The sequence below is a fragment of the Desmodus rotundus genome, chromosome 2 (genome assembly GCF_022682495.2).
Source record: "Desmodus rotundus isolate HL8 chromosome 2, HLdesRot8A.1, whole genome shotgun sequence".
Classification (NCBI taxonomy): domain Eukaryota; kingdom Metazoa; phylum Chordata; class Mammalia; order Chiroptera; family Phyllostomidae; genus Desmodus; species Desmodus rotundus.
The window spans coordinates 99,907,748-99,934,550 of record NC_071388.1 but is presented as its reverse complement, the minus strand read 5'-3'; the positions used below and the strand labels follow the sequence as shown (position 1 = coordinate 99,934,550).

The window sequence follows — 26,803 nt, the reverse complement described above, 5'->3', positions numbered from 1 at the left end:
AAATTGGGTTCTCTTACATTGCAGTTCCTCAATTTGAAACTGCATGTAGTTATGTAGAAGCTACACTTGAAGAGTTTTTGACCTGGAACTGCGGCCACTCCAGTGTTTCTGGACCATTTAGGGATTATGATTATTCCAAATTCTGGGCTTATGCTGACTATAAATATGTTGCCAGTCTATTTGAAGACAAGACAGATATTTTTCAGGTAAGTCAATATATTCTTTTTAATCGTGGTAATAATTTGTTCTTGAGAAAAGAACACAAATTAGCATTTTCATGGTATCTTTTTCCTTCACTGTCTTTTTTTCTCAAAAGAGGTTACTGTGAGTGTTGAGTATTTTATCCACCCAAGCCAAAAGATTCGATCAAGGGAAGTGGAACGTTTGGCACAACCAGATGAGCAGCCTTCTCATTGTTTTCCTACCCTCCAGATTTTCCAATACACTCTCATTTGTGTGTAAAACTTAATTTCCTCTGAACCTACATATAAGCTCTTGGTCTGTCACGATGCAGATGGAGGTACAAGGCTGATCACAGGAAGATGCATTCCTAGAATCCTGGAAGCGTTCCAGACTGCTGCTTCCATCTCTCCCTGCTCGGGGGGTTTATGCAGGTTTATGGCCTGTGCCAGACGCTGGGCTCCCCGTGTGTGATTGTAGAAGGCCTGCAGAAGCGTGGGCATACTTGCAGAAGTGGGCATGTGGAAGTTCTTTGCCATGTGTTGATGTAAATTGCCAGCAGAGTTTGCAGGCTACAATATCCTCTTTCCTTTTAAGTGTTTTCTACTTCAAACTGCCAGTTTCTTTTGTGGGGTGATTTTGCAGATTGTCTGCTCTGGTTTCTGTGTTAGTCTTAGGCGTGGGGCACAAATGGGAGTAGTCCCAGGAAGCTGTTAGGGTGGCTTTGCCTTGCCCACAGTCAAGCAAGGCTCCAGAGTCCTTTATCATGCCCCATCCTTGGTGGAGAGAAGCCTTTCGCCATCACTGCAGGCTGTTCACCCCCACTCCTCTCCTGCTGATCATCACTGCCCCCGCCCTGCCCCCCCACCCCCGACTTCCCTCTCACATAGGCTGGTAGTCCTTGGACTTCTGAGTAGTTTTTTATTCAGCCTGTATTTTTCTTTTTCACTTTGAGTCAGGGCGTAGGTGCTGATATTTATGTAATTACTAAGATACAAATACTAATACTTTGTAGCTTCCCTTTATTGAATCTTTAAAATGTTTGCTTAATTTTTGCTTTTTTATTAAAAATAAAAAATGTGTCATCTGCTTCATAACTGTTAGTTGAGGGTATATTTTCATTTTCATAACCATCTAAGAAATGCATCAGTTTTCAAAACATTGAGTAGGTGCTTTCTGAATCCAAAGTCTATACCAAATTTACTCTTTACTCGTTTTTAAATAATAATTTTGAGGTAATTTTTTTTCTTAGAACCTTAGTTGTTATCACTTTATGAGCCTTTAACCGTGGACGTTGTAGATATCATAGTTAACTTTTAGAGTATTTTATTACATTTCTTATACCCCCCACCCACCTTGTAGATCAGATCAATACTTTTTTACTCCATACTATACTTCAGGCAAAACTTTGTGTAATAGTAATATTTATCAGGTACTTTCTTGTACTTGGTGCTTTGCTAAGTGCTTTACATTTTAATATTCACAGTAACCCTATAATTTAATAATTATCTGTATTTTAAGAAAAATGAGGCACAAAGTGGTTAAGTAAAACTTTTTTGAAAATACACAACTAAGAAAAGAGTAACTCAAGCAGCAGTTTGCCTTCTGCACTTTAACTGCTGCACAGGACGCCCACAGAGGGTGTAAATACCCTCATTCTGTGGGGACTCTGCGGCCTGAATTCCAGAATTCCCTTTATGCTGAGTCTAGGCTCACTCTGCCTTGGATGAATCTCTAATCTGACCCATTGGTGTCTGTCTCAGCCCAGGCATAACAGCACTGGGCTTTCACGTGTCTGGTCCATTAAGTGTGGATATGAAGGCAGGGTAATGTGCAGGAATTGTAATTAATTGAGCCCTTATAAAATCTGATCTTTTTAGTTGCATGAGTTGTCTGTCAACTCACATTATGGTGATTAATGCCCTGGATTAGAACAGGCAAATCTTCTATGAACAACCAAGACCAGTGAGATTATATTATTTTTTAGCTCAAACTTTTCTGAGTACCTCCTTCTTACAGCAGGTACCGAAGTTGTTGTTATTTTGCTTTTACTGCTATAATTCATTCAGGCACTAAGTCTTACTATTGTTTCAAGTATTCTTCTGTCTGTCATAAAATGATGGGTAAACATTAAAACTGATAAATTTTCAAAGTATTTAGTAATTCATTTTAAATAAACCCATTTGAACATAAGTAACATTTTTAATGAAAATAACTATATTTAAACTTTTTTTTTAAGTTTTGAGAGGAGTTGTATTGCTTTACATTTTTGTCTTTTTAATGTCCAGCTTATTGGAAGACAGCTGGATTCTTCTATCTGCTTCTGCATTCAGCCTGTTGTAATTTGTTGGTTTATTTGAAGTGTATGAAGATTATCTTGCCTCACACACATTCAACTGAAAAAGAGAGTTTTTTAGCAGCCTTTTTAGATGGTTGTGGGTTTCTTTAATACTCCACCAAACTTGACAACAGGTAGTTTCTCAAAAAGTTATTTGTTGCAGTAGAAAGTCTGAACCCACAATCCACGGACTCTTTGTACTCACAATAAAATCCATTGACCTGTCTTGCGTGGAATGGGGCTTTTGTAATACCTTTCATTGGCTATTTGGAAAATATTGGTTTATTGAGTTTTGTACATCTTCCACCTGCTGACACATTTCTATATGCTTCATTATTTTTTAAAAAAGTGATATATCCCAATATCATCACCATTCTCTTCAGAAAGTCTTTTAAGTATTAGGAAGCTTTCAAGCTCGTGTGTTTCAGGATACAAGTTTCCAAAATCATTTTCATTCTGTTCAAAATATTTTCCTTTTATTTTTTAAATGTTAAAATTTTATTTACAAAGCTTTTTTGTTATACAGAAAGTAAAAATGCCTTCTTGGTGTACGTGGCAGCAACAGACACTTGACTCCCTCACCAGTCGCAGCTGTCCACACTACAGCCAGGATCTTACGTGAAAACCTAGCAACGCTTACAGTTTTGTCGGTTTGCAGTCCTCGAGATTAGTGGTGAATTTCCAAAAGGAACTAAGTGGAGGAGGGCAGAATGCTGTTCAAAATATTTTCTAATTTCTCTTGTGATTTATTCTTAGACTTACAGGTTATTTAGAAGTATAATGTTTAGTTAACAAATATTTGGGGATTTTCTAGCTGTCTTTCTGTTACTGACTTCTAATCTAATTTCATTATAATCAGAATATACTTTGTATGATTTCACTCTTCTTAAGTTTATTTACTTTATGGCCCAGAATATGGTCAGTTTTGATAAATGTTCCAGGTGTACTTGAAAATAATGTGTATTCTGTTATTGTGTTTTATAAATACCAGTTAAGTTGATTGTTCAAGTCTTCTGTGCCCTGACTTACCTTCTGTACACTTGTTCTACTCTTTATGTAGTGAAATGTATTAAAATTTCCCAACTATAATTGTACATTTATTTCTTTTTCACTTCAGGTTGGTCAGTTTTAGTTTCACGTATTTTGAAACTATTGGGTTTGTGCACATGTAGGGTTATTATGTCCTCTTCGTGGGCTGATCTTTTACCATGATGAGATAACCCTCTCTCCCCTGGCTGCTTCCTTGTTTTGATGTCTACTTTGTCTCAGGTCAACTTTGTGTGGTTTGACTTTGGATTAGTGTTAGCATGAAAAAGGAGTACTTACTATATGATTTCATTCATATAAAACTGTAGAACTTGCAAATAAATTGACAGAAAATAGATTACTGGTTGTCCGAGAAGAGGGAGTAGAGAGAGTTGGGTTATAAAGGGTCACAGGGGAACTTTTAGACATGATCAAAATGTTTCTCATCTTGATTGTAGTAATGGTTTCTCAGGTATATACATATGTAAAAATTCACCAGATTGTACACACTATATATGTTGTTTATTGTATATCAATTATATCTCAGTAAAGCTGTTCCAAAAAAAGAGAGCCCTGGCTGGTGTGGCTCTGGACTGAGTGCTGGCCTGTGAATCAAAGGGTCGCCAGTTCGATTCCCAGTCAGAGCACATGCCTGGGTTGCTGGCCAGGTCCCTGGTGAGGGGTACACGAGAGGCAACCACACACTGATGTTTCTCTCCCACTCTTTCTCTCTCCCTTCCCCTCTCTCTAAAAATAAGCAAATAAGATCGTTAAAAAAAAAAACAAAACAATGCTGCCAGTACCCTTTGGTTCTACTATCTTGACAGCAGTTTTATTCACCATTGTTTTGTTCCCTCAATATAAATGTTGACACAGTGAAACAAGCAAATAACATCTTAGTAGTCATAGGAAAATAATTTTAACCTTACAGATCCCCTGAAAGAGTCTCGGGGATGCTAAAGGGGGTGTGTGGGCTACTTTGAGAACCTCTAGTCTATATCACTTCTGAGATTGCTCTTTATTCCTCCAGTTTTGACTCTTCTAATTAATTCTAAAACAGTTTCTTATGAAAATACATTTCAAGTCATGCTCCAGATTAAACACTGAAATATGTTAATCATCTTCACAAACATTTCATGACTTAAAACTGAATAAGGAGCCCTGGCCAGGAAGCTAGCTCATCTCAGGTTAGAGCATCATCTGGGTACACTGAGGTTGCAGGTTTGATCCCTGGTCAGGGCGCATACAAGAGTCTACCGGTGAATGCATGAATACGTGGAACAACAAATTGATGTCTCTCTCTATCTCTCAAAATCAATAAACAAAAATTTTTTAATTGTAAAAAAAAAAGTAAGGATAGTATTTAAGACTCTCCCCAACATGACTGATGCGACCTGTGTCCTCTCTGTTAGTCCTTGTCTGGTCTCCTCGCTGAGTGCCCGACCACTCTGTTCTCTCTCATATTCTGGCCTTTGCTCATGCTCCTCTCAGTTTCTGCCTATTAAAATTCTACTTCTTCGAGCCTGGCCCAGATTCAGCTTTGGCTATGAAGTCTTCTCAACCACTTGTACCCACATCCATTCATCCCTAGCCTTCATTCCTCTGCGTTTTATTTGGGTTGTTAGTTAAATGGTATATGACATGAGTTCCTGTAACAATAAGCTCTTTGGGAACGTGGACTTTATTTTGTAACTTTTTATTCCCCGAAAGTGCTAACATGATTCTGAATGCAGTAGTCCTCTTTAACCAGTGCGGATGTGTCCCAAGACCCCTAGTGGATGCCTGAAACTACAGATAATACTGAGCCCTATGTATACGACTTTTTCCTAATCATGCATACCTATGATAAAGTATAATTGATAAATAAGGCACAGTAAAAAATTAAAATAACTAATAATAGAACAATTATAACAATATACTGTAATAAAAATTGTCTGAATGGCTTTAGAGCCATTGTTAAGTAAAATAAGGGTTACTTGAAACACAAGCATTGACCACAGTCAGTCTGATAACCCAGAAGGCCGCTGTGTGTCTAAGTACCAATAGCATATACAGCGAGGATACACTGGACAAAGGGATGATTCATGTCCCGGGCAGGATGAAGCTGGACTCTGTGAGATTTCATCACTCTACTTACAAGGGTGCACGATTGAAAACACATGATTTGTATATTTCCAGAGTTTTCCATTTACTACATTTGAGCCACAGAGAGCAAAACAGCTCATAAAGGGGGGTGGGACCACTATACATAGTAAGTAATTGAATGATTACATAAGTATATATTTTTTCTACTCATTTCTTATTTTGATATTTCCATGGTCTTTAGGGCTTTTCAGAGAATGTTTTAACTTAAACCCCTAGCTTCACCGTAGTCAAAATTTTTGTAGCTTCTACTTAATTAGTTGTAGCATTTGTCAATCCTTTTTTTTTTTTTAAGATTTTATTTATTTATTTTTACAGAGAGGGAAAAGGAAGGAGCAAGAGAGGGAGAGAAACATCAATGTGTGGTTGCCTCTCATGCACCGCCAAATGGGGACCTGCCCTGTAACCCAGGCATGTGCCCTGACTGGGAATAGAACTAGGACCCTTTGGTTCACAGGCCGGCACTCAGTCCACTGAGCCACACCAGCCAGGGCTCATTTGTCAATCTTGATTAAGAAATTATTAGCTTTCTTCTGCCTCTACCAGTTTTATAAGTTTTTACTTATAGCTTCTACTTAAAGTTTCTATGTGTTAATAACCCTTTGTACAAATTAAATTCATCCACTGATAAATTTATAATATATATACTGGTAAGTACACTGGCAAATATACTGATATGATTGGACAATATCCATTGGCCAGAATTATGATTTTGACACTTAACTGACTTTCATGTGTGGCAAATGAAATTAATTAGTCTCACTATTTTTTTAGTTAAATATCATCATTGACTAATCTAAGTAAAGCGGTTATTTGGAACATTTTGTTCTCTACCAAGGAAGGAAGGTAGGGAATTTGTGACATTATCATATAAAATATTTTTATCTCTGACATATTAGATAAGAATGGCAGGTATTACCTTTTATAATTATCAGTGAGTATCATCATAATTGAAGCTATTAAGAATCAACAAATAGTGCCCTGGCTGGTGTTGCTCAGTGGTTTGAGCACCGGTCTTCAAGGTCAGCAGTTCGATTCTCAGTCAGGGCACAAGCTGGGTTGTGTGGACCAGGTCCCCAGTGGGGGTCAAGCGAGAGACAACCAATTGGTGTTTCTCTCAAACATCAATATTTCTCTCCCTCCCTTCTCCTCTCTCTAAAAATAAGCAAATAAAATAGATTTTTTTTCAAAAAAACATCAACATATAACAAAAGGGATTTTGTCCCAAGAATGTTTTTCAGATAGATTCTATTTTTATGTTGTGATTCAGATTGGCTCCTCAGAGTTAGGAACCTTGTTAAGTCACCTGGGTGCAGAATCCCCAAATGCAAACATGGAACATTAGTTCTATCTAACCTGTCTTTCACTTTATAACATAGTTATGAGAGTGTGTTGAAATTGAACCAGGTGATTTACTAGTGATCAAAGGGGCTTGATGGCCAGTAATCTTTCTGTTGAAACAAATTGGGATGTCGGAATCCGGTGTCTATGCGAGCCTGTTTTCTGTTTATGTGACTTAAGGTAATTTTCCAAAGGAAAAAAAGAGCCTTAAGTACTTTGCTAATTTGTAATGGTCATTTAAAGGTTGTTTGAAATTTAAATTGTTTTTATTTTTTATAAGTTTTACATAATATTTATAGTTAATTATATCATTTTAAAGTTTCATTCTTACTGTTTTGACCAATATTAGGTTTCTTCTTTTTTTTTCTTTAGATGTAAGTTCATTATGGAGTTATGTGTAGTTTTCCTATATGTATTTGTGATCTAGGTATGGAGAAAAATAGAAGACAACTTTTATTTATTTGTTTATTTTGAGAGAAGACTACTTCTAATGTGACAGGCTCCAATGAACCATGATCACAAGTCGCCCAAACAGCATGCAGTAGGTAAAAGAACAAATCCTTTCGAGTTGGTGTGTGTGTTCCAGAGCCTAAGTTCGGGATGAGCTGTTGTAAGCTCATTTTACCTGCTTGCCCTTAGACTTCTTATCTGTTAAACAGGAATGAAAATAATAATGATGTATATGTGAAAACATTTAAGTATTTTACCAAGTAATGTACCATCTTCTAGAACTAAACAACTTAAGAATTATTTTTGGTGATTGGTTTACATGGTAGGCCAAAAAAGCCACCCTTCTCTATTGTAAGCAACTAGTAATTTTCTCTTAAGTTCTGTGGTTAAAACTGTAAAATTATGGAAGATTTGGTTACTTGTACATTTTAAAGTGGTGTTTGATTCTGCAACAGTTACGTAACTTGTTCATTGGAAGAGTTTTAGGAGATGCCGAGGATAAAAATAGATCTAGTTATCTAGATCGGTGACTGGGCATGGTTTTAGCATTTGCTGTGCTCGCCATGCTAGGTGCCAGAGATGCCGACTTGAATGAAGCTGGGATTCCCTGGGACTTGAATGTTGAATGCACAAGCCAAGCCTTACAATAGAAGAGTATGAACTGTTCTGTTAGAGTTCAATACTGTTTCTGACATCATTTTATCAGTTAAATGTTGTAATAGTTTTAGAATACTACATACGATCAAGAATATTGAATGAAGCATATACATATTTTTGAGTTTTATTTATTACAACCAGGTTTTTAGAGTCTCTTATTTTGGTTAAAGCGTTGGGGGGCATTTTTAATTAAGCAATTTTAAAAAACATATCCTTATTGTTTTTATGTGGAATCAAAATATTGTGATAACAGAAAATAGATCGATCAGCGGTTGCTAGAGGACTGGGGTGGAGGGAGGCAGATTGACTACACTGGAGTAAGAGGGGACTTGGAAGGGAGGGGGAGGGAAGGGAAGTAAGGAAAAGAAGCATGACAATTATTCAGGTAATTTAAGGCTGCAGTTTTGGGCATGAGAGAAAATAAACTTTATCAGTAAAAAGCGGAGTGTTTTTGTAGCAAGCAGTAACCTAGACACTTGGTTGCTCTTTTCAGAGGTAGTGTTGGAATAGAATTCTCTGTAGATAGATGATTTCTAGACTTTTCCAGTGCTTGAGGTAAATGTGAGAATAGGCTCCAAGTTGCATCACCCCATCAGTCACCTGTGTTGGTTTCACCGATGTCCGCCCTAACCGGGCCACTTGTTTTTAGCAAGACTGAGGGCAGGTTCCTTCTGGGCCTGTATTGATTTCAGACATTTGGCCGCCTGTGAGTAGCGAACTCAGTTGGCAAGAAAGGCCCAACTCTCAAGAGCCTGTGGGAAAAGAAACAAAATAGGCACCTCAGATGCTGTTTTCTGACAAATTTACTCTGATTCACTGCCCCTCCGCAGCCGCACCACCACCCTTGCCGCCTAACTCTTCATCCTTTGGTTTTCCCAATTTACTGCTGAAGTTCAGGTAGTTTAGATCACCTTGATTTAATGATCCCCAAGTAATTTCCGTTTTTAAGTCATTGTTGTGTTAAGTAAGAGATCAGGGAAGCCTCTCGTCAGTCTGTCATATAGTAACCACTGTCCCTGCCCCCCACACACGTCTACCCTGTAGAAATTTTTTTTTCTGTGATTCTTTCTGAAGCAGTGCTATAGAAACAGAGCTTCTCACCTGCGTCCCTCCAAGTGTACGTGGAATTTTGTGTGTGTGCGCATTTCTTTGTGGGAAAGAAGTGTTGGCATTCATCAGGTTCCGAGAGAGTGTATCTAGAAGATTAAGAATTACTTAAACCAGTGAACCAGCGTCTTCTAAGGCAAATTCCTATTTTTTGTTTTTATACTGCATATCTTTCAGCTTTAGTTAAATTCCACACTGAGATGTGGTGAACTGTTCAACAAAGACCAGGTTATTGGAAGCCTTCCCTATGCTCCCTGCTTGAGACCAGGAGTCCTTCTTCTGTTATCTTAGAGCAGCCTCTGCTCATTTCCGTCAGAGTATTTGCCACATTATAGTGATAGGGTCCATTGATGGGACTGTTACATCTGAAGGGTGGGCCTGTATTGTATTAATTTTTATATTCCAAACACCAGGTATCATACCAGCTATGTGGTAGATGCTTAAAAATGTTCTTGACCTGAACCATTTACCCGTAATCAGCCAACAGATTCTTCCCCTTCCCAATCAGCCAGTGTTTTGAGCATGTACCCTGAGCCAGGTATAATTTTAGGCATTGGAAATACAGAGGTCAGCTCACTCACTGCATGGAGCTTATGGGCTATATGCAGAGGACACATGATTTTTGCCACTCCTGGAGCTGCTGCCTGTGAGCATCCGCATTTACAACGATGCTGACCTTGCAGAAACTCCCCCTGCTATAGCAGACGTTAGTTATGTGCACATGTTCTGCTATTTTCATCACTCAAAACAAAAGTGGAAATGCTTTTTCTAGTCTTCCTCAAAACCGTCTATTAAATGTCTCCCCAAAATATTCTTTTTCTGAATACAGCTATTAATGGTTTGTCTCTAAAGATAGAAAATATAGATTGAAGATACCGATAAAAGAAATGTCAGCATTTAGAACCATGTTCTGCACATAGAAGTGTATTTTTGTTTGTTTTTCTTAACTCAACAAGAAAAAAATCATGATTAAAAAATGAATAAAGTGAAACCTTCATTCCTACCTAGTTCAGTAGTTTACTCTTTTCTAGCTTATATATACTTTTAATTCCATAGATTTGGGTTTATGTCAAACTGACTATGCAACACTACCGTACAGGGAATTGCTTCTTGATGGACTATAACTTTATTTTCAAAACAGGATGTGGTATGGTCTGACTTCGGGTTTCGTGGAAGAAATGGACGGGAAAGTACATTGTGGATTGGCTCCCTGGGGGCTCATACACCCTGTCATCTGGACTCCTATGGTTGCAATTTAGTATTCCAGGTACAAGGAAGGTAATGCACACATGTGTGCATGAGAGTGTGTATCTCTGTGTGTCCCTTTGTGTGTTGCACAGGAAGAGGAACCAGCAACGAATAGGCAGTAGGACCCCAAGGCTTAGTCCCAGCTCTGTCCTGTCCTGCCTCGTGACCAGGCAGATCTCTTGCCTTCTGGTTGTTTCCTCCTTTGTGAAGTGAAGGAAATGGTCAGTTTAAATGGTGGTTTCCCTGTGAGTCCCTCAGCCATGTTCAGGATTGCCTTCAGAAAGCTGATTGTGGAATTCCAGGATTTCACTTCCAGTTCAGCTGGACAGCTCTCTGCTTAGCTCTTTTACATAAGAGGCTACGTAGTTTTCAAACTTTTATTTTAAAACAGGAATACCTTCTTCAACCCTGAGTAAGTAAGAGCAGAGCAGTTTTGTTGAAAGAAAGAGACTTTGCTGGTACCCCTGACCCCTGAGGGGATGCCAGGGATCCTGGCCTGAGAACTGGACCAGAACCTCCTCTTTCACTCTGAATTTTAGTTTGTGCCTGCCTGTAGACACAATGCAGTATTTTTTTCACTGTAGGTCGGTTTTGTATCTTCATCTGTCTGTGGACCCTAGAGATATAAGAGCTAAGTCACATAATGCTTTTGATAATTGCTGCTTCTAGGAGTTATGTAAAAATTTAAGTGTTTCTGCCGTTTGGAAGATGTACTCTATCTGCTGTATGTGCAGCCTTATTTTCCCCTAATTAGTGACACCCCGGTTTCCTATCTTGGCCTTACAGGGCATTTGTAGGGCAGCACAGGGGGAAAAGCAGAAATGATCATGAGGGTCTTGACTCCCAGGCAAATAGTGCTTATTCTCTGTTCTTTCAGCTTGCAGAACCATGAGTTTTTTGAGCAGGGGACAACATGATGATTGACTACATTTTCTGATAAACAAGAAGGATTCGTATATATTACAGTTTAAGCCAAGCCAAGTAAATTGTATGGGGTGGTTATCATTGTGGCTCTTCCTTTGGGAAACAAGCTGTGGTGCAGAGGTAGGACCCGGGACCTGGAGAGGTCAGGAGATCTGTGACCTAGTTATGCCTCTGCCACCACCCATTAGCCCAGTGAACGACCCAAGCGAGTACTGGGGCCCTCTTCCACTACTTTGAAAGTGAAACTGACTGATGATCTAGGAGTCCTTCCACCTCAACATTCTAAACATACTAAATATAAAAATTTTTCTAGACCAGTCACAGGTACAATGGAATGGAGCAGCTTTATCATCTTTAAGGCAAAATAAGCCTTCAGTATATAATCCTTAGTTTGAAAATAGCAGCCCCCTGCTTCCCAGTCTGAAAGGACACGACGGCCCCACTGTGCGCGCATTGTGTGTTACGAGAGGGCTTCAGGCTTTTCTCAGAACCAGGTCTTTCTCTCTCTGTGTGTCTCTTTGCTTCCCCTTCCGTGTATTTCTGTCTATGTGTCTTTCTTTTTGACACTTCTCCCTCCTTTGCTGCCCATGTCCTCCCTCTATTGGCTTGAAGTATGCGTGTGTCTGGTGTTTTGTAAATTAAAATTTATCACCTCCATTTTTCAAAAATTTTTAAAGTGACTGAAACATCTTACAGTTTTCTCTTTTTGAAAGTTCCTATATTATGCTACTTTTTAGATATGTGGCATCATTTATGCATTTCTCTTCCTTAATGAGTTAACAAATTTTAACTTAAGCAATTTACAACCCAAACAGGAAGAAGTCTGGAAACTATTTGGTGGATAGAACTATGGTTGGTTGCTCTGGATAAGATATGAATACAGATACTTGAAAGGGCAGGGGTTATTCTGGGTAGCTCTAGAATCAGGGATAGAAACAATTTAGGAGGACTTTGATTTTTGATAAGAAAGAATGATCTTTCAAACTAGACCCTGTCCCAGCAGAGGGGCAGCCTCAGGGCATCGTGAGGTATCTGTCAGTAAGTGCCCTAGGTACCAGGTTTCAGCAGAGGAGATTCCAGCACTTTCTAAGAGGCAGGCCAGCTGACCATGGACATTGCTCCTCTATTCTTTTATGGAATGAATGAAAATGAGTAAGAACACTTAGCTACTGCCTTCTTATGTATTTTGTCTCAAGTTCAGAGTACTAATTTATATCTTATTTTTTTAATTAGGAAAAGATGGCATCTCTTTCCTCCTGAAGATACTCCTTTCCTTTATCCAACTAGAATCCCTTATGAAGAATCTAGCGTGTTTAGTAAAATCAATGTTGTCAATCCTGACTTAAAACGTTTTCCTCAGTTCCAGAAAGCTCGAAGACATGTGGTTACGCTGAGCCCAGGACAGGTAATGGGGGTGTAAAACCTTGATGACCTGTCTGAGGACACCCTAGCTATAACTTCTCGCAAGTTATTATGCCACAGGTGTCTCCCTTTCCTCCCCTCCCCCCACTGCAAATAAGAATGGTTTCTTCCCCTGGTGCTCTGCTGTTGGGAGGTAGTTTTTCCGCCTGTAGGCTTCACAGACACACTTCTCTGCTTCTCAGGTAATAGAAAGATGGGAGCTGGGAACACAGCTGCCCCTACTGGTAAAGAGGAGAATGGACTGTGGAGGAAGACATCTTTGGAACATTATTCACAATTTAATATCTGTTCAGCTGTGCTGGAACCCATCTAGATACATACACTCAAGTTGTAATGCATCTAGGTAGTGGGCCAACAAAGGCAGAATGAACAGAGAATGATTTGCTTTTAAGCAAGAATGGATGTTGCTTTGGTAACTGCCTCTAAAACATTTTCAAAGGTATAATACCAAGTAGGGTACAACAGTGGCATTTGCTGTCTTATGTTTTATTAACAATTTGACAGCTGTTCTTAATCCCTTACAGAGAGTTTATTCCCTCAGTTATCCCTCTCCCCTGCCTGTTTGCTTTGCTTTGCTCCCTTCCTGCTTCCTTCATACTTGAGTACTCCAGCTCAAACAGTCTGACTTGACCAGGTTGCCTCAACCCGTTGGCTGTTACTCCCCTTCCCCTGACCCTCCCCTCGCCCCTTGCCCCTGGCAACAACCTAACCTACTTCTCTATAGAATTACCTCTCCTGGACATTTCACATAAGTGTAGTCATACACTGTTTAAGTTTTTGTGACTGGCTTTTTTCACTTAGAATAATGTTTTTAAAGTTCATCCATGCTGTAGAATGTTATCAGTACCTCATTTTTTTTTTTATGGCTGAATATATTCCATTGAATGGAGATACATTTTGTTCAGCCATTAATCAGTTGGTGGACATTTAGCTTGTTCCACTTTGTGTCTGTGATAAATAATGCTGCTGTGAACGTGTGTATGAGTTTTTGTACAGACACATGTTTTCAGTTCTCTTGGGTAAGTATACCTAGGGATGGGATTGCTGGGTCATATAGTAACTCTGCGTCTAACTTTTTGGTGAATTATCAAACTGTTCTCCACAGCAAGTGCACCATTTTACCTTCCCGCCAGCAGTGTGTGAGGGTTCCAATTTCTCCACATCCTCACCAACACTAGTTATTTCCCTTTACTATTATTATCATTGTATAAACATTTTTCTTTTATTTTAATATCCAAATTCGAATGAGTATTTGTTATATTAGTTTTCCTTACATCCTGCTTATTCCTTAACCCACCACAAACTGGCTCTCACTACTTTATTGAAGTATACTCAGCAATAGGACATTTGTGGCCTCATAATGACGAAACCCAGTGGTCGTTTCTGGTGTCCCGTTGCACTAAAGGAGCTCTCTTCCCATCCCATGGCTTTACTCTGTCCATAGAAAGTGCCACCAGTTCCCTAAACCTGAAGCCCAAAAGCTTCAGGTCATCTCCATCTGCTCTACTCAGCTTTCCATGGGAAATCTCATGCTGAGTCTGGACAGATGCAGTCCTCCTTGGCTCTGTCCGTTGCTTTTGTCTACTACACCTTCCTATCTAGGCCCTAACATTTTATAATGGAGCTATTGCAAAAATCTCTTGTCCTTCCCAGACTCTCCCATAATGTCACTATTGTAACCACCCCCTGCTCAAAATTTCTCAGCAACTCCTAATGCCAATGGGTGAAATCCAGATTCTGCATTCTGATTTCAGAGCCCACCCATAGTCCCTGACCTAACATTCTCCCACCTCATCTCTCATGGCTCCTGCAGTAGTAAGACTGGCCTGCTTGCTGTGCCTCAATAGTCCCATATCCCTTGTCTGTGCCTCTTCTCCCTTCTGCTATGTCCTCATTCTTTGCTGTCTAAATTCTCTGCCAGCCCTGATTCAAACCACACTTCCTCCATCCAGGTGCTCCTGACCTTAGTTCATGCCTGCTTCTCCCATCTTCGAAGTTCTCTTGTAGCAGTGTCCACTCATCTAATTTACCACCTGTGTAATACCACCTTGCTACTTAGTACAACTTCACTGGCTGCAGTTTAGACTGTGAGGAGACAGAAACTATGTCCTATGTTTTTACCTATGCCCTTTCTCAGAATGCATGCAACTATTTTGATATGCAAAGGAGGAAATATTAGAATCTCAGAATCCTTCACTAAGATTTAGATGTAAACAGAGATGGTCTGGGATTAAGGAGAATAGAGACTAGAGAAGCTGACACTGTCCTTTACAAAACATATGAATTTGTCATTTAAAAACAGGAATGAAAGAATTGTGGGGTTTTTCTCTTGTTTTCCTTTCCTGTAGTAATATTATTATAAATTCATTTGTATTATTGTACTTTCTTTTTCTAGTATCATCTCAATTAGGATTTGATTCTGATTTAAAAATAAAATGTCTTAATACCATATGACTTCACTCATATGAAGAATATAATGAACAAACTGAACTAACAAGCAAACACAGAGGCAGACTCCATAGATGGAGAGCAGATGGCAGCCAGTGGGGAGGGGGGTATAAGAGGACTAAATGGTAATGAAAAAAAATACAATACAGATTAAATTTTAAAAAATGAAAATAAAATGTCTTTTTGTGCTAACCATTTTTCTTTGGTTTTCAGGTTCTGTTTGTCCCCAGACACTGGTGGCATTATGTGGAGTCCACTGACCCTGTCACCGTCAGTATAAACTCGTGGATTGAGTTGGTACTTTTTTTCTTAGTATATGTATTCCCTGCTTTTAAGCTATACAAAGCCTGTTTATCAAACATGGTGATTAATTTTAAACAACATGCCAGTGTTACTTTGTGTTGAAAAGCTATAATTTATGTATTCTATGCTCTTTTGATGGATGTTTAAGTTGGAAGTAGGATTTTAAGTAATGTGCCATTCTTCCTTTTAAGGACACACAGTGCGCCCTGAGGTTGGCATGCAGGGTCTTTTCCTTTGACCAGTGTTGTGAGGAGAACTCGCTGGGCCTGGCTGGATCTGCCATGTATGTCCTACATTGCCGGTCCCATTTCACACCGTCTGGACCAGAAATATCTGCTTCTTGGTTCAGGGATCTCAGAACTCTCAGAACAGAATTCTTAGTCCTGGCTTATACATTTTCTCCAAGCACAGTCTTTTGGTGCTAGGATTTTATTTCATTTTTGCCAGAAGCCTTTTCCCTCCTACATTCTCTGCTTAATTCTGGTGGCCTGTTCTGCTTGACAATTAAAATGGCTACTCATTCAGCTCGAGTCTATCTCTTCAACCAAAGGCCTTAATTGTATCTCTATGCCCTTTAGCCAAAGGTTTTAACTGTACCCATACCCTCTTTAAACCGAGGGCTTCATTGCAACTCTGCTCTCCCATACCCAAAGCCATGGTCGCCCCTCTTCTCTTTGACAGCTGTATTCGCCCCTCAGTCAGGCTTTTCTTACCCTTTGGTAATGGGAAAGGCTTTGATGGAACATAAAGCACTACTGTAATAGGAAGCTGTATTGTGTGAGCTTAGAGAAGAGTTGTAGCCCTTGGGAATTCGGTGAGTGGTGTGGCAGGAGATCAGTAGACTCACAGGAGTTTTGCTGGTAGCCTGCTGAACTGGAGTTGGAGCAAATGACAAGGTGTAGAGTCTGTGGAGTCCACTTCCCCTCCTAGCACCAGTCACATCGTCACATCTGCAGTAGCCCTGACAGATGTTTCTCCTCCCTAGTAGCTCATTCTGTTGTTGAACACTGGGGCTGTCATCTGCCTGCTTCTTACCATACCCATTATTGCTGAAAGTATACAGAATTTTTTTCCTTTTCTAAATACGAGGTCTGTCCAGAAAGTATCCAGCCACGTACTATGAAAAATCGAGGCATTTATTGAAGAAGATACAAGAAACATTGTACATAGGACAATGATGCCTTAATCTCCTTCAAAGTAGGCCTCTTGGGATCTCACACAGTTCTCCCTATCGCCATCGTATTTTCCTGAATTCCATCAATGGTCTGAAATCTTTTCCCTTTCAAAGGTGATTTTAGTTTGGGGAAAAGCGAGAAGTTGCAGAGTGCCAAATCTGGGCTGTAGGGGGGTTGAGTCACCTGGCTGATTTGATGTTTCGCCAAAAAAGTCTGTATGAGACATGATGCCTGAGCAGGTGCATTGTCTGTTGTGACGAAGCTGCCAATGAGCAGCTGCCCATAGCTGCAGCCTTCTATCATCCAAATACTTTCCATGGAGGATTTTCAAACTTAATGCAAAATTTGGTGCAGATTCGTTGCTCTACTCGCTCAGTCATTTTGAATGAGACGGCCACACAGTGCACATGCTCACTCAACGACGTCTACTTCCCCACTGACTAGTACAGTGGAGTCGTCATTCTTCACACATGTGCATTCTAGTCCACTTTCCTTGGCTGCCAGGTTACGTTGATGTCCTGCAAACTATTCTCATTATATTAACAACGACTGGACTTTTCCCAGACAGACCTTGTATTTGAGGATACCTGCTGTGTGTTTCCTCAATTTTTTCTTTTCCACGCTTAAAACCTCTGGTTTCTTGAACAGTATTTTTTTATGTGATTTTTCTTTTCAGACTCCCCACCATTTTGGCCATAGACTTTGGAATTAGGCAGACTTAAGTTAACAGGTCTATACCTTTGTTAGCTATCTAGCCTAGATGGTTACTTAATCTCGTCAAACCTAAATTTCCTCACTTGTAGAACAGGGATTATAATTGCACTCACTTTGGTAGGATGGTTGTGAGGCTTAAGTTGGGCAAAACATGTATGAGCATCTCATACGGTGTCTGGTACATGAGAAGTGTTTAAAAATAGAAATTGCTGTGAGGAGGAGTAAGCGCTACTATGCCAAGCGTAGACATCTTAATATATGGCATCGAAACTGAGTACCAGTGGGCCTCGTTTGGTGGAATATAAGATTTCTACCTCATGTGACTTAGATCCTAAATTTCTTCAGTACTGCTTATAATATTATATTAACTTTTTTAGTAATTTTATCTCACTTTGGGTTCATATTCAGCTCTAAAATACCCATGCTTTTTTCACATGATCAGCTCCCATGTCAGATTGTCTGCCACCCTGAACCTGTAAAGCTGGTTCTTTAAACCTAAATCCTGTTCTTTACTCATCTCTATTAGTTTTCATCATGTTGATTTGGTTGAGCATTCCAGCTTCCCAAGGTAATTTTGAATTTGAGTCTCATTTGTGCTTTTAGTGAAACTCTTTCAGGCTGGCCTGTGCCATTTTTGTATGTCACCATTGATCTTTGTGTTTGTCCTTGCTTTCTGGTATGTAGTAGATGCCCCGGGTCACCGTGTACTTGCCCTGCCCCAGACGTGGAAGTCAGGAATTTCTCCAGGTGGCCGAGGTTTCCTTTAGTGGGAATGGTATTTAGAAATCCAGGTTTGGGCTCTAAGGCTGCTCGTGGCCACTGGTGTCACTGTTTCCAGACTCTAAGTGACGAAGCTAGAATGTGATATAAACAAATAGATGATAGATAGGTAGGTAGGTAGATAGTTAGAGACAGACAGACAGACAGACTTCTAATTCATGGCTAACATTATAGGTTTTTTTCTTATTTGTTTCTGTACTCTTATCTCTTCTCATACACTGAATTTCTGGGTCCTTAGTAGCAGTAACATATTTACTTCTTTGCTTCATCCACCAATGTTTTTTAAGATGTCAAACCTACAATTCCAAAATCCAGCATTAATATTACTAACCATGAAACTTGCCAGTGAAATTTGATTTCTTTGCAGTCCTTTTAATCATTAGCCTGCACCCCACGAGAGGGCATGGAGCACTGTGTTCAGTGGTCATTGTGAAGGAGCTCTTTCCATTCGTGGCCGTGTAACTAACTGGTTTCAGTTAGGTTCATTCGTTTCTGTTTCCAGTGTTAGGATTTACTTTTTCCATTTTGATCTAATTTAGTATTTTGGATATGTAAAACATTTAACTTACCAAAATTATATTGAAAGGTATATTCAGAGAAGGCTCCTTTCATCCCTGTCCTCTGCACTCCATTTCGCTCATCCCCGGTGGGGATCCACTCTTACTTCTAGTTCATCATTCCTGTGTACCTTGTTTGTAAATATATATATATTTATAAATAAATAGTTCATCATTCCTGTGTATCTTCTTTGTAAATAAATATATATATTTGCTATTATATATTTACTATTATGTAAATATATATATTTGTATATTAACATATTTATATATATTATATGTGTTTATAATGTATATGTTATATATATAATATCCTGATTTTGACTTGCAGTTGAAATCAGAATATTATTGTAGTACAATAATTTCTGTAGTAGTGCAGAAAAATCTTTTTTTTCCATAGCTGTGTAAGTACCCTCTCACATGGGTGCACTGTTGCTTATTCAGTAGTTCCCATATGGATGCATGTTTGGCTTGTTTCCAGTCTTTTGTAATTACAAATAATGCCAGTGAATAACCTTGTGAATATGTTGTTTATATCTGCTGAAGTGTGTCTTCAGGGTTAGAGCCTTACTAGTTGGTTTATCAAGTCATAGGGTAAAGGTATCTTTAATTTTATTAGATTTTGCCAAGTCCCGCTCTGCTGTGATTGTGCCATTTTGCATTTCCATCAGAAGTGTATGAGAGTGCTTCTTTCTTCCACAGCCTCACCAATAAGATGTGTTGTTCAACTTTATAGCTTCTGGTATGTGAATCATCGTTAGAAGGACTCCTCTCTCTTCCAGGTCATAAAGGAATTCTCCAGTGTTTTTAGAATTTGGATTTTTTTTTAACAGTTAGATCTCTTGTTCATTTAGAGGTTTCTACTAGCATATGCTATAAGGTTGAGATCCAGTTTTATCTTTTACCAAATGACAATAGAATTGTCAGGGCCATCATCTATATTAAAGTCTGTCTTTTCTTTGGTGATTTGAAATGTCACCTTAATCACATACCAGATATCTGTACTTAGGTCTATTTCTTCCATTGGTCTTTCTTCAGATTCTTTCATCACTTCTGTCTTTTATTCTTAGAGATGTCTTACTGTGTGTCTTTAATATCTGTAGGGCTAACTTACAGCTTTTCATTTGCAGTGGTTCCCTGGCTGCTCTTGATTTTATTTTTCTCCTGTGATCTTTAGAATCAATTCGTCTAGCTTCATGGATGAATGCCATTTGATATTTTTATTCAATCCATATTAAATTTTATATGACATTTATGAGGTTCACTTGTCCTATCCAAGAATGAGATACCTCCCTCCTTGTCCAAGTCTAGTTTTCTTTATTTCCAGTAGTGTCTTAAAGTTTTCCTCACATAGCATTTGCATATTTCTTTTTAAGGTATTTCATCTTTTTTGGTAAGTAGGATCTTCTCTCTCATTATATCATCTGACAGGATATTATTTATGTATATGAAGGCTGTTGGATGTGTCATTTGAATTATTTTATCCACATGTAGTGATTTTTTTAATTGACCATCTTGTGTTTTCATTTATCTCTCAGACTAACTAAAAATTAAAATAGTTTTACCTCTTTCTTTCCTATTTGTTTGCTTGTAACTCTTTTATCTGATTATATTGGCTAATACCTCAAATTCAATAATAAATATTAGGTAGAAAATGGCATCCTTGTCCTTTTCTCTCTCTCTTTTTTTTTACTTTAGAGGGAATTTCTCTAGTGATTTCTCTTTACATAAAATTCTGGATTTGGGGCCAAGTTGTGTATATATTTTATCATGTAAAATATTTTCAACTCCTATTTCATTACTTTTTTGTTTTCTAAAATCAAAAAGTGTTGAATTTTGTTGAGTGCCATTTAAGTATCGCTGGAGATGATCATATAATTACTCCTCTTCAGTAAATATCTACTATTGCAGTAAATGATATCAATGGGTTTCCCAAAATTGATCCATCCTTAGTTCCTGGAACAAATACACTTGACTGTGATGTGTTATCTTTTAATCTACTGTAGAATACTATTTGTACATATTTGATTCAGATTTGAATTCACACAGCCTCAAGAGTTTGAGAGCTTTCACCCTGATCTTTTTTTTTATATATATTTATTAATTATGCTATTACAGTTGTCCCATTTCCGCCCCGTCACTCAACTCCATCCTGCCCACCCCCTCCCTCCCACATTCCCCCCCTATAGTTCATGTCCATGGGTCATACTTATAAGTTCTTTGGCTTCTACATTTCCTACACTATTCTTACCCTCCCCCTGTCTATTTTCCACCTATCATTTATGCTATTTATTCTATGTACTTTTCCCCCCTCTCTCCCCCTCCCAATCCCCTATTGATAACCCTCCATGTGATCTCCATTTCTGTGGTTCTGTTTCTGTTCTAGTTGTTTGCTTAGTTTTCTTTTGTTTTGGTTTTAGGTGTGGTCATTAATAACTGTGAGTTTGCTGTCATTTTTACTGTTCCTATTTTTTATCTTCTTTTTCTTAGATAAGTCCCTTTAACATTTCATATAATAATGGCTTGGTGATGATGAACTCCTTTAACTTGACCTTATCTGAGAAGCACTTTATCTTCCCTTCCATTCTAAATGATAGTTTAGCTGGATACAGTAATCTTGGATGTAGGCCCTTGCCTTTCATGACTTGGAATACTTCTTGCCAGCCCCTTCTTGCCTGTAAGGTCTCTTTTGAGAAATCAGCTGACAGCCTTATGGGAACCCCTTTGTAGGTAATTGTGTCCTTTTCTCTTGCTGCTTCTAAGATTCTCTCCTTCTGTGTAATCTTGGCTAATGTAATTATGATGTGCCTTGGTGTGTTCCTCCTTGGGTCCAGCTTCTTTGGGACTCTCTGAGCTTCCTGGACTTCCTGGAAGTCTATTTCCTTTGCCAGACTGGGGAAGTTCTCCTTCATTATTTGTTCAACTAAGTTTTCAATTTTTTGTTCTTCCTCTTCTCCTTCTGGCACCCCTATAATTCGGATGTTGGAACGTTTCAAGATGTCCTGGAGGTTCCTAAGCCTCTCCTCGTTTTTCTGAATTCTTGTTTCTTCATTCTTTTCTGGTTGGATGTTTCTTTCTTCCTTCTGGTCCACACCATTGATTTGAGTCCCAGTTTCCTTCGCATCACTATTGGTTCCCTGTACATTTTCCTTGGTTTCTCTTGGCATAGCCTTCATTTTTTCATCTAGTTTTCGAACAAATTCAACCAATTCTGTGAGTGTCTTAATAACCAGTGTTTTGAACTGTGCATCTGATAGGTTGGCTATCTCTACATTGCTAAGTTGTATTTTTTCTGGAGCTTTGAAGTGTTCTGTCATTTGGGCCATTTTTTCTTTTGTCTTGGCGCGTCTGTTACTTAAAGGGGTGGAGCCTTATGTGTTCCCGGGGGCAGGGTAATGCTGGTCGCTGTGCTGTGACACTGTACGTGGGGGAGGGGCTGAGAGGGAGCAATGGTGCCTGCTCCACTGTCCACCGGATTTCGTCGCTCCCTCTGCCACCCACAATCAAATTGGGCCCCTCTGGTGCTGGCTCCCGAGTGGGCGGGCCTGTGCACGCTCTGGGTCCCTGTGGGTCTCTCCAATGACCTCTCCTGTGAGGCTGGGAGTCTCTCCTGCTGCCGCCCCAACCCCCACGGGCGCTTTCAATCAGAGGTCTGAAGCTTTATTTCCCCACGCTGGATCCCTGGGTTACGCGGTCTGCTTCCCTCCCCACCGTTTGTCCCGGTTTATCTGTGCGAGAGTGTGGGACCTCCGGGTGCTACCCACCGCTCTGCCTGCCCTGAATGCGGGGCCACAGGGTCTGCCAGTGGTCCAACTGCATGCCCCGTTCGTCCCCCACTCCTCCTGTCTCGGCACCGCCACGTCAACTCGAGTCCTCTCCGCCCCCGATGCCTGTCTCCACCCCTCCCACCGGTCTGGATGAATGTTTATTTTAATTTCCTTGGTGTCAGACTTCCTTGCTGTTCGATTTTCCATCAGTTCTGGTTGTGGGAGGAGGTACAATGTGTCTACCTACGCCGCCATCTTGGTTCGGTACCACCCTGGTCTTTTTAAAGCTTAAAAAGCTTTATTCTATACCAGCTGTTGTAGTTGTCCCTCCTAGAATTTTCCAAAGGATTGGTATCATAACTTCTTTTGTATACTTCACAGTTTGAAGACCATTCATTCTTTCTTCAAAAACTAGAGTGCAGCCCTGGCTGGTGTAGCTCAATGGATTGGGCATGGGCTGTGAACCAAAGGGTCGCAGGTTCAATTCCCAATCAGAGCACATGCCTGGGTTGCGGGCCAGGTCCCCAGCCAGGGGCTCAAGAGAGGCAACCACATATTGATATTTCTCTCCCTTTCTTCCTCTTTCCCTTCCCCTCTCTCTAAAAATTAAATAAATAAAATTAAAAAAAAAAACCTAGAGTGCAAAATAGAAGTTTAGTAATTATATCTTCCTTTGTCATGTATTGCTTTTATTTATGTCGCTTCAAGCACTGGACCAGAATTCCTTCTTGTTGCTGAATCTAGCCCTCTAGCTGAGGTCTTAAAGCCTGTCTGCCATATTCATAAACTCAAGCTAACTCCAGGCTCTGCTGTTCTTGCCATGAGTCACATTGATTGGGAAGAAAGTAGATACTGGTTCAGTTCAAGGGGTGCAATAGTCATGTTTTCTCAGTTTTTCTGTAAAAGATAGGTAGATTTTGTCTGTTTTAATATGCCCAAGGGTATAAAGTAAATTCTCAATTCTTCCCAATGGTGCCTTTTTCATTCATTTTACAGCCTTATTACTTTAGTGTTGAAATATATTTATTTTATCAGTATTTTTCCACTAAGGAGACAAAACTTATCATTCTGGCAGCGGTGTGGCCTCTGCCCCCTTTACTTCACCCTGCTTGGCCCCTAGAGGATGTCTGGATAGCCAATGACAGGTAAGATTCCTCAAGGGAGGGATGGCCTAAGACAGGCACAGTTGTGAAGGGGCCATCAGGGAAGGACTTAGGGGACTATAGAGAAAGGGCAAAAGACCCTAACCCCTGGGCTTTGTCATAGCCTGAGTCCTCCTTCTATCTGTAAAAAGTCTCCTAATCTCTTGCCTGCCTTGCTTCCCCTGCCTGACTCAGGCCGGAAACAATGCCTGAGGTGGGTGCAGCCCTGGGCTGGAACAGGTGGTTTCTGGGGCAGTCAGGCCTGAGAAAGAATGCACTAAATCCTGTGAAACCTGTTTTGCTAAGAATGCCCTCAAGTCAATGTATACTAAATGTTTAGGGTCCAAGCACAAAATGAGTTTGTTTCCCCAGGTTTTATGGCCGATTGGTGTCACTCTGTCTACCAGACCATGACTCAAAAGGAACCTCGTGATCCTAGAAATGTTATCTGTAAACCATATCTCCTTCCTTTTGGTATGTATCCCTATGCAAGCTAAACTCAATAAAAGCCCAAGGAAAAAGGTGCTCGGGGCTCTTCTTCTCTGAGAGATTACCCAGCCTTTTCTCCCCAAGCAGATCATGTCTTGGTAGTTTTATTCTCATCTGCGGCAGCCGGGGGAGCTCTGCGGGATGGAGTTCCCCCACAATATGTAGCATATATATCTTCGATATAAAGTGTAATGTAATGAATACCAGTGAACCCAACCCTAAAACTAGCGAGTTGCAGAAAACTTGCATCAGTGTTGTGCTTTCCCATCCTGTCCCCCATCTGAGTCCTTCACTAGCTTCATTCTCTTGCTTAAACAAAAAGTTTTATTATGTATTTATATGTCCTATAAAATATACTGTTCAGTTTTGCATGCTTTTCAGCTTTATGCAAATCAGATCATATTTAATGTAGTCTTCTGGGCTTGTGGGTTTTTTTTTAATTATATTTTATCAATTATGGTATTACAGTTGTCCTGATTTTTTCCCCTTTGCCCCCCTCCACCCTCTCAGCCAATCCCCACATCTCTGTTCATGTTCTATCAGTTGTGCATAGGTTCTTTGGCTACTCCATTTCCTACACTGCACTTTACATCCCCATGGCTATTCTGTAACTACTTATTTTTACTTCTTAATCCCTTCACCTTTTCACCCATTCTTTCACACCCCCTCCCATCTGGCAGCCATCAAAACGCTCTCTGTATCCATAATTTCTGTCTCTGGTCTTCTTGTTTGCTTCTTGTTCTTATCAGTTGTGTTTTTAGATTCAGTTGTTGATAGATATGTATTTACTGCCATTTTATTGTTCATAGTTTTGATCTTTTTCTTAAATAAGTCCCTTTAACATTTCGCGTAATAATGGTTTGGTGATGATGAACTCCTTTAATTTTTTCTTGTCTAGGAAGCTCTTCATCTGCACTTTGATTCTAAATGATATCTTTGCTGGGTAGAGCAATCTTGACTGTAGGTCCCATCCCTGCTTTTCATGACTTTGAATATTTCTTGCCAATCCCTTCTAGCCTGCAAAGTTTCTTTTGAGAAATCAGCTGACAGTCTTATGGGAATTCCTCTGTGGGTGACTAACTTCTTTTCTCTTGCTGCTTTTAAGATTCTCTCTTTATCTTTGACCTTTGGCCTTACAATTATGATGTGTCTTGGAGTGGGCCTCTTTGGGTCTCTCTAGTTTGGGACACTGTGCTTACTGGACTTGCATGTCTATTTCCTTCACCAAATCAGGGAAGCTCTCTCGCATTATTATTTCAAATAGATTTTCAATTTGAGGCTCTTTCTCTTCTCCTTCTACCCCCACTATGATGTGAATGTTGGAAGTTGTTCCAGAGGCTGCTTACACTAGCCACATTTGGGGGGGGGGGGCATTCTTTTTTCTTCTTCTTCTTGATTGTGTTTTGCTTCCTTATGTTCCAAATCATTGATTTGATTCTCGGCTTTATCCACTGTATTGTTGTTTCCCTGTAAATTGTTTTTTATTTAAATTAGTGTATACTTCATTTCTGACTGGATCTTTTTTATACTGTTGAGGTCCTCACTAAGTTCCTTGAGCATTCTTATAACCAGTGTTTTGAACTCTGCATCTGGTAGATTGCTTGTCTCCATTTTGTTTAGTTCTTTTTCTGGAATTTTGATCTGTTCTTTCATTTGGGCCATGTTTCTTTGTCTGCTCATTTTGGCAGCCTCCTGGTGTTTGTTTCTATGTATTAGGTAGAGCTGCTCCCTGTCTTGGTAGAGTGGCCTAATGTAGTAGGTGTCTAGTGGCAAAGCCTCCTCTATCACTCAAGCTGGATACTCAAGTGCACCCTTTGTGTGGACTGAGTACACCTTCCTCTTGTAATTGAGCCTTGATTGCTGTTGGCAGGTCATTGGGAGGGGGGTTTTACCCAGGCCAGCCAGCTACAAGGAATGGCTGTGACCACTTACCACCAACCTCCACCCTCTGGAGGATCAGCTGTGCAGGGGCAGGGTAGTGATGTTCCAGTGTGGTCTGTAGCTGTCCACTGGGTGTGCTCTGGGGTTTCCCCAGATGGTGCAGGCCAAGGTCAGCCTCTACCTGTGTTTTGCCCAGGGTCATCCTGCCTGAGCTATAAAGCAATTTGAGAAGGCTGCTGCTTGTGGTGATTCCCACGTGAAACCAAGCTGTGAATCTAGACTTGTTGCCTCTAGTGGCAAGCCTGGGACCACAGAGCAAGAGGTACAGGGGCTGGGGCCTTACTGAGGCTGGCTGCTGCTTGTTTGATAGGATTTACGAAGTTGTATAGCATGAGCCAAGACCAGCCATTCATATGGAAAAGCAGCTTTGATAGTCCCATATGTTGGGTGCGACAGAGTCTCTGGGGATCTCCAGGGTGGAACAAACAGAGTTAGCCAGGTTGATGGGGTCTTAGATATGGCACCTGCCTGTTCCTCTGTGGCTCCATGGGGGAAGGGCTCAGAAAAGGAACATTGGCCTCTATTCCCCTTTCTCTCTGGGAGAAAGCTGTCTCCCTGCTCTCACCTTGATACCAGATAATTCAGTTCCTCTCCGTATGCCACTGGTGCCTTTCAAGCTGCTACTCTGGTGCTGGAGCCCAGAGGGAGTGAG

The 26,803-nt window shown here is 40.1% G+C and overlaps 1 protein-coding gene across 3 annotated transcripts in view; it reads left to right on the top strand.

Annotated features, from left to right (window-relative positions):
- Positions 1-26,803, top strand: part of HSPBAP1 (HSPB1 associated protein 1) — a 51,955-nt gene that overhangs the window by 20,007 nt on the left and 5,145 nt on the right. For all 3 annotated transcript variants that reach the window (XM_053918437.2, XM_045185882.3, XM_024577952.4), the window contains 4 exons: positions 25-206; positions 10,383-10,519; positions 12,647-12,818; positions 15,497-15,580. In XM_053918437.2, the coding sequence (XP_053774412.1) occupies positions 25-206; positions 10,383-10,519; positions 12,647-12,818; positions 15,497-15,580 (575 nt within the window). The remainder of the gene's footprint in view (positions 1-24; positions 207-10,382; positions 10,520-12,646; positions 12,819-15,496; positions 15,581-26,803) is intronic.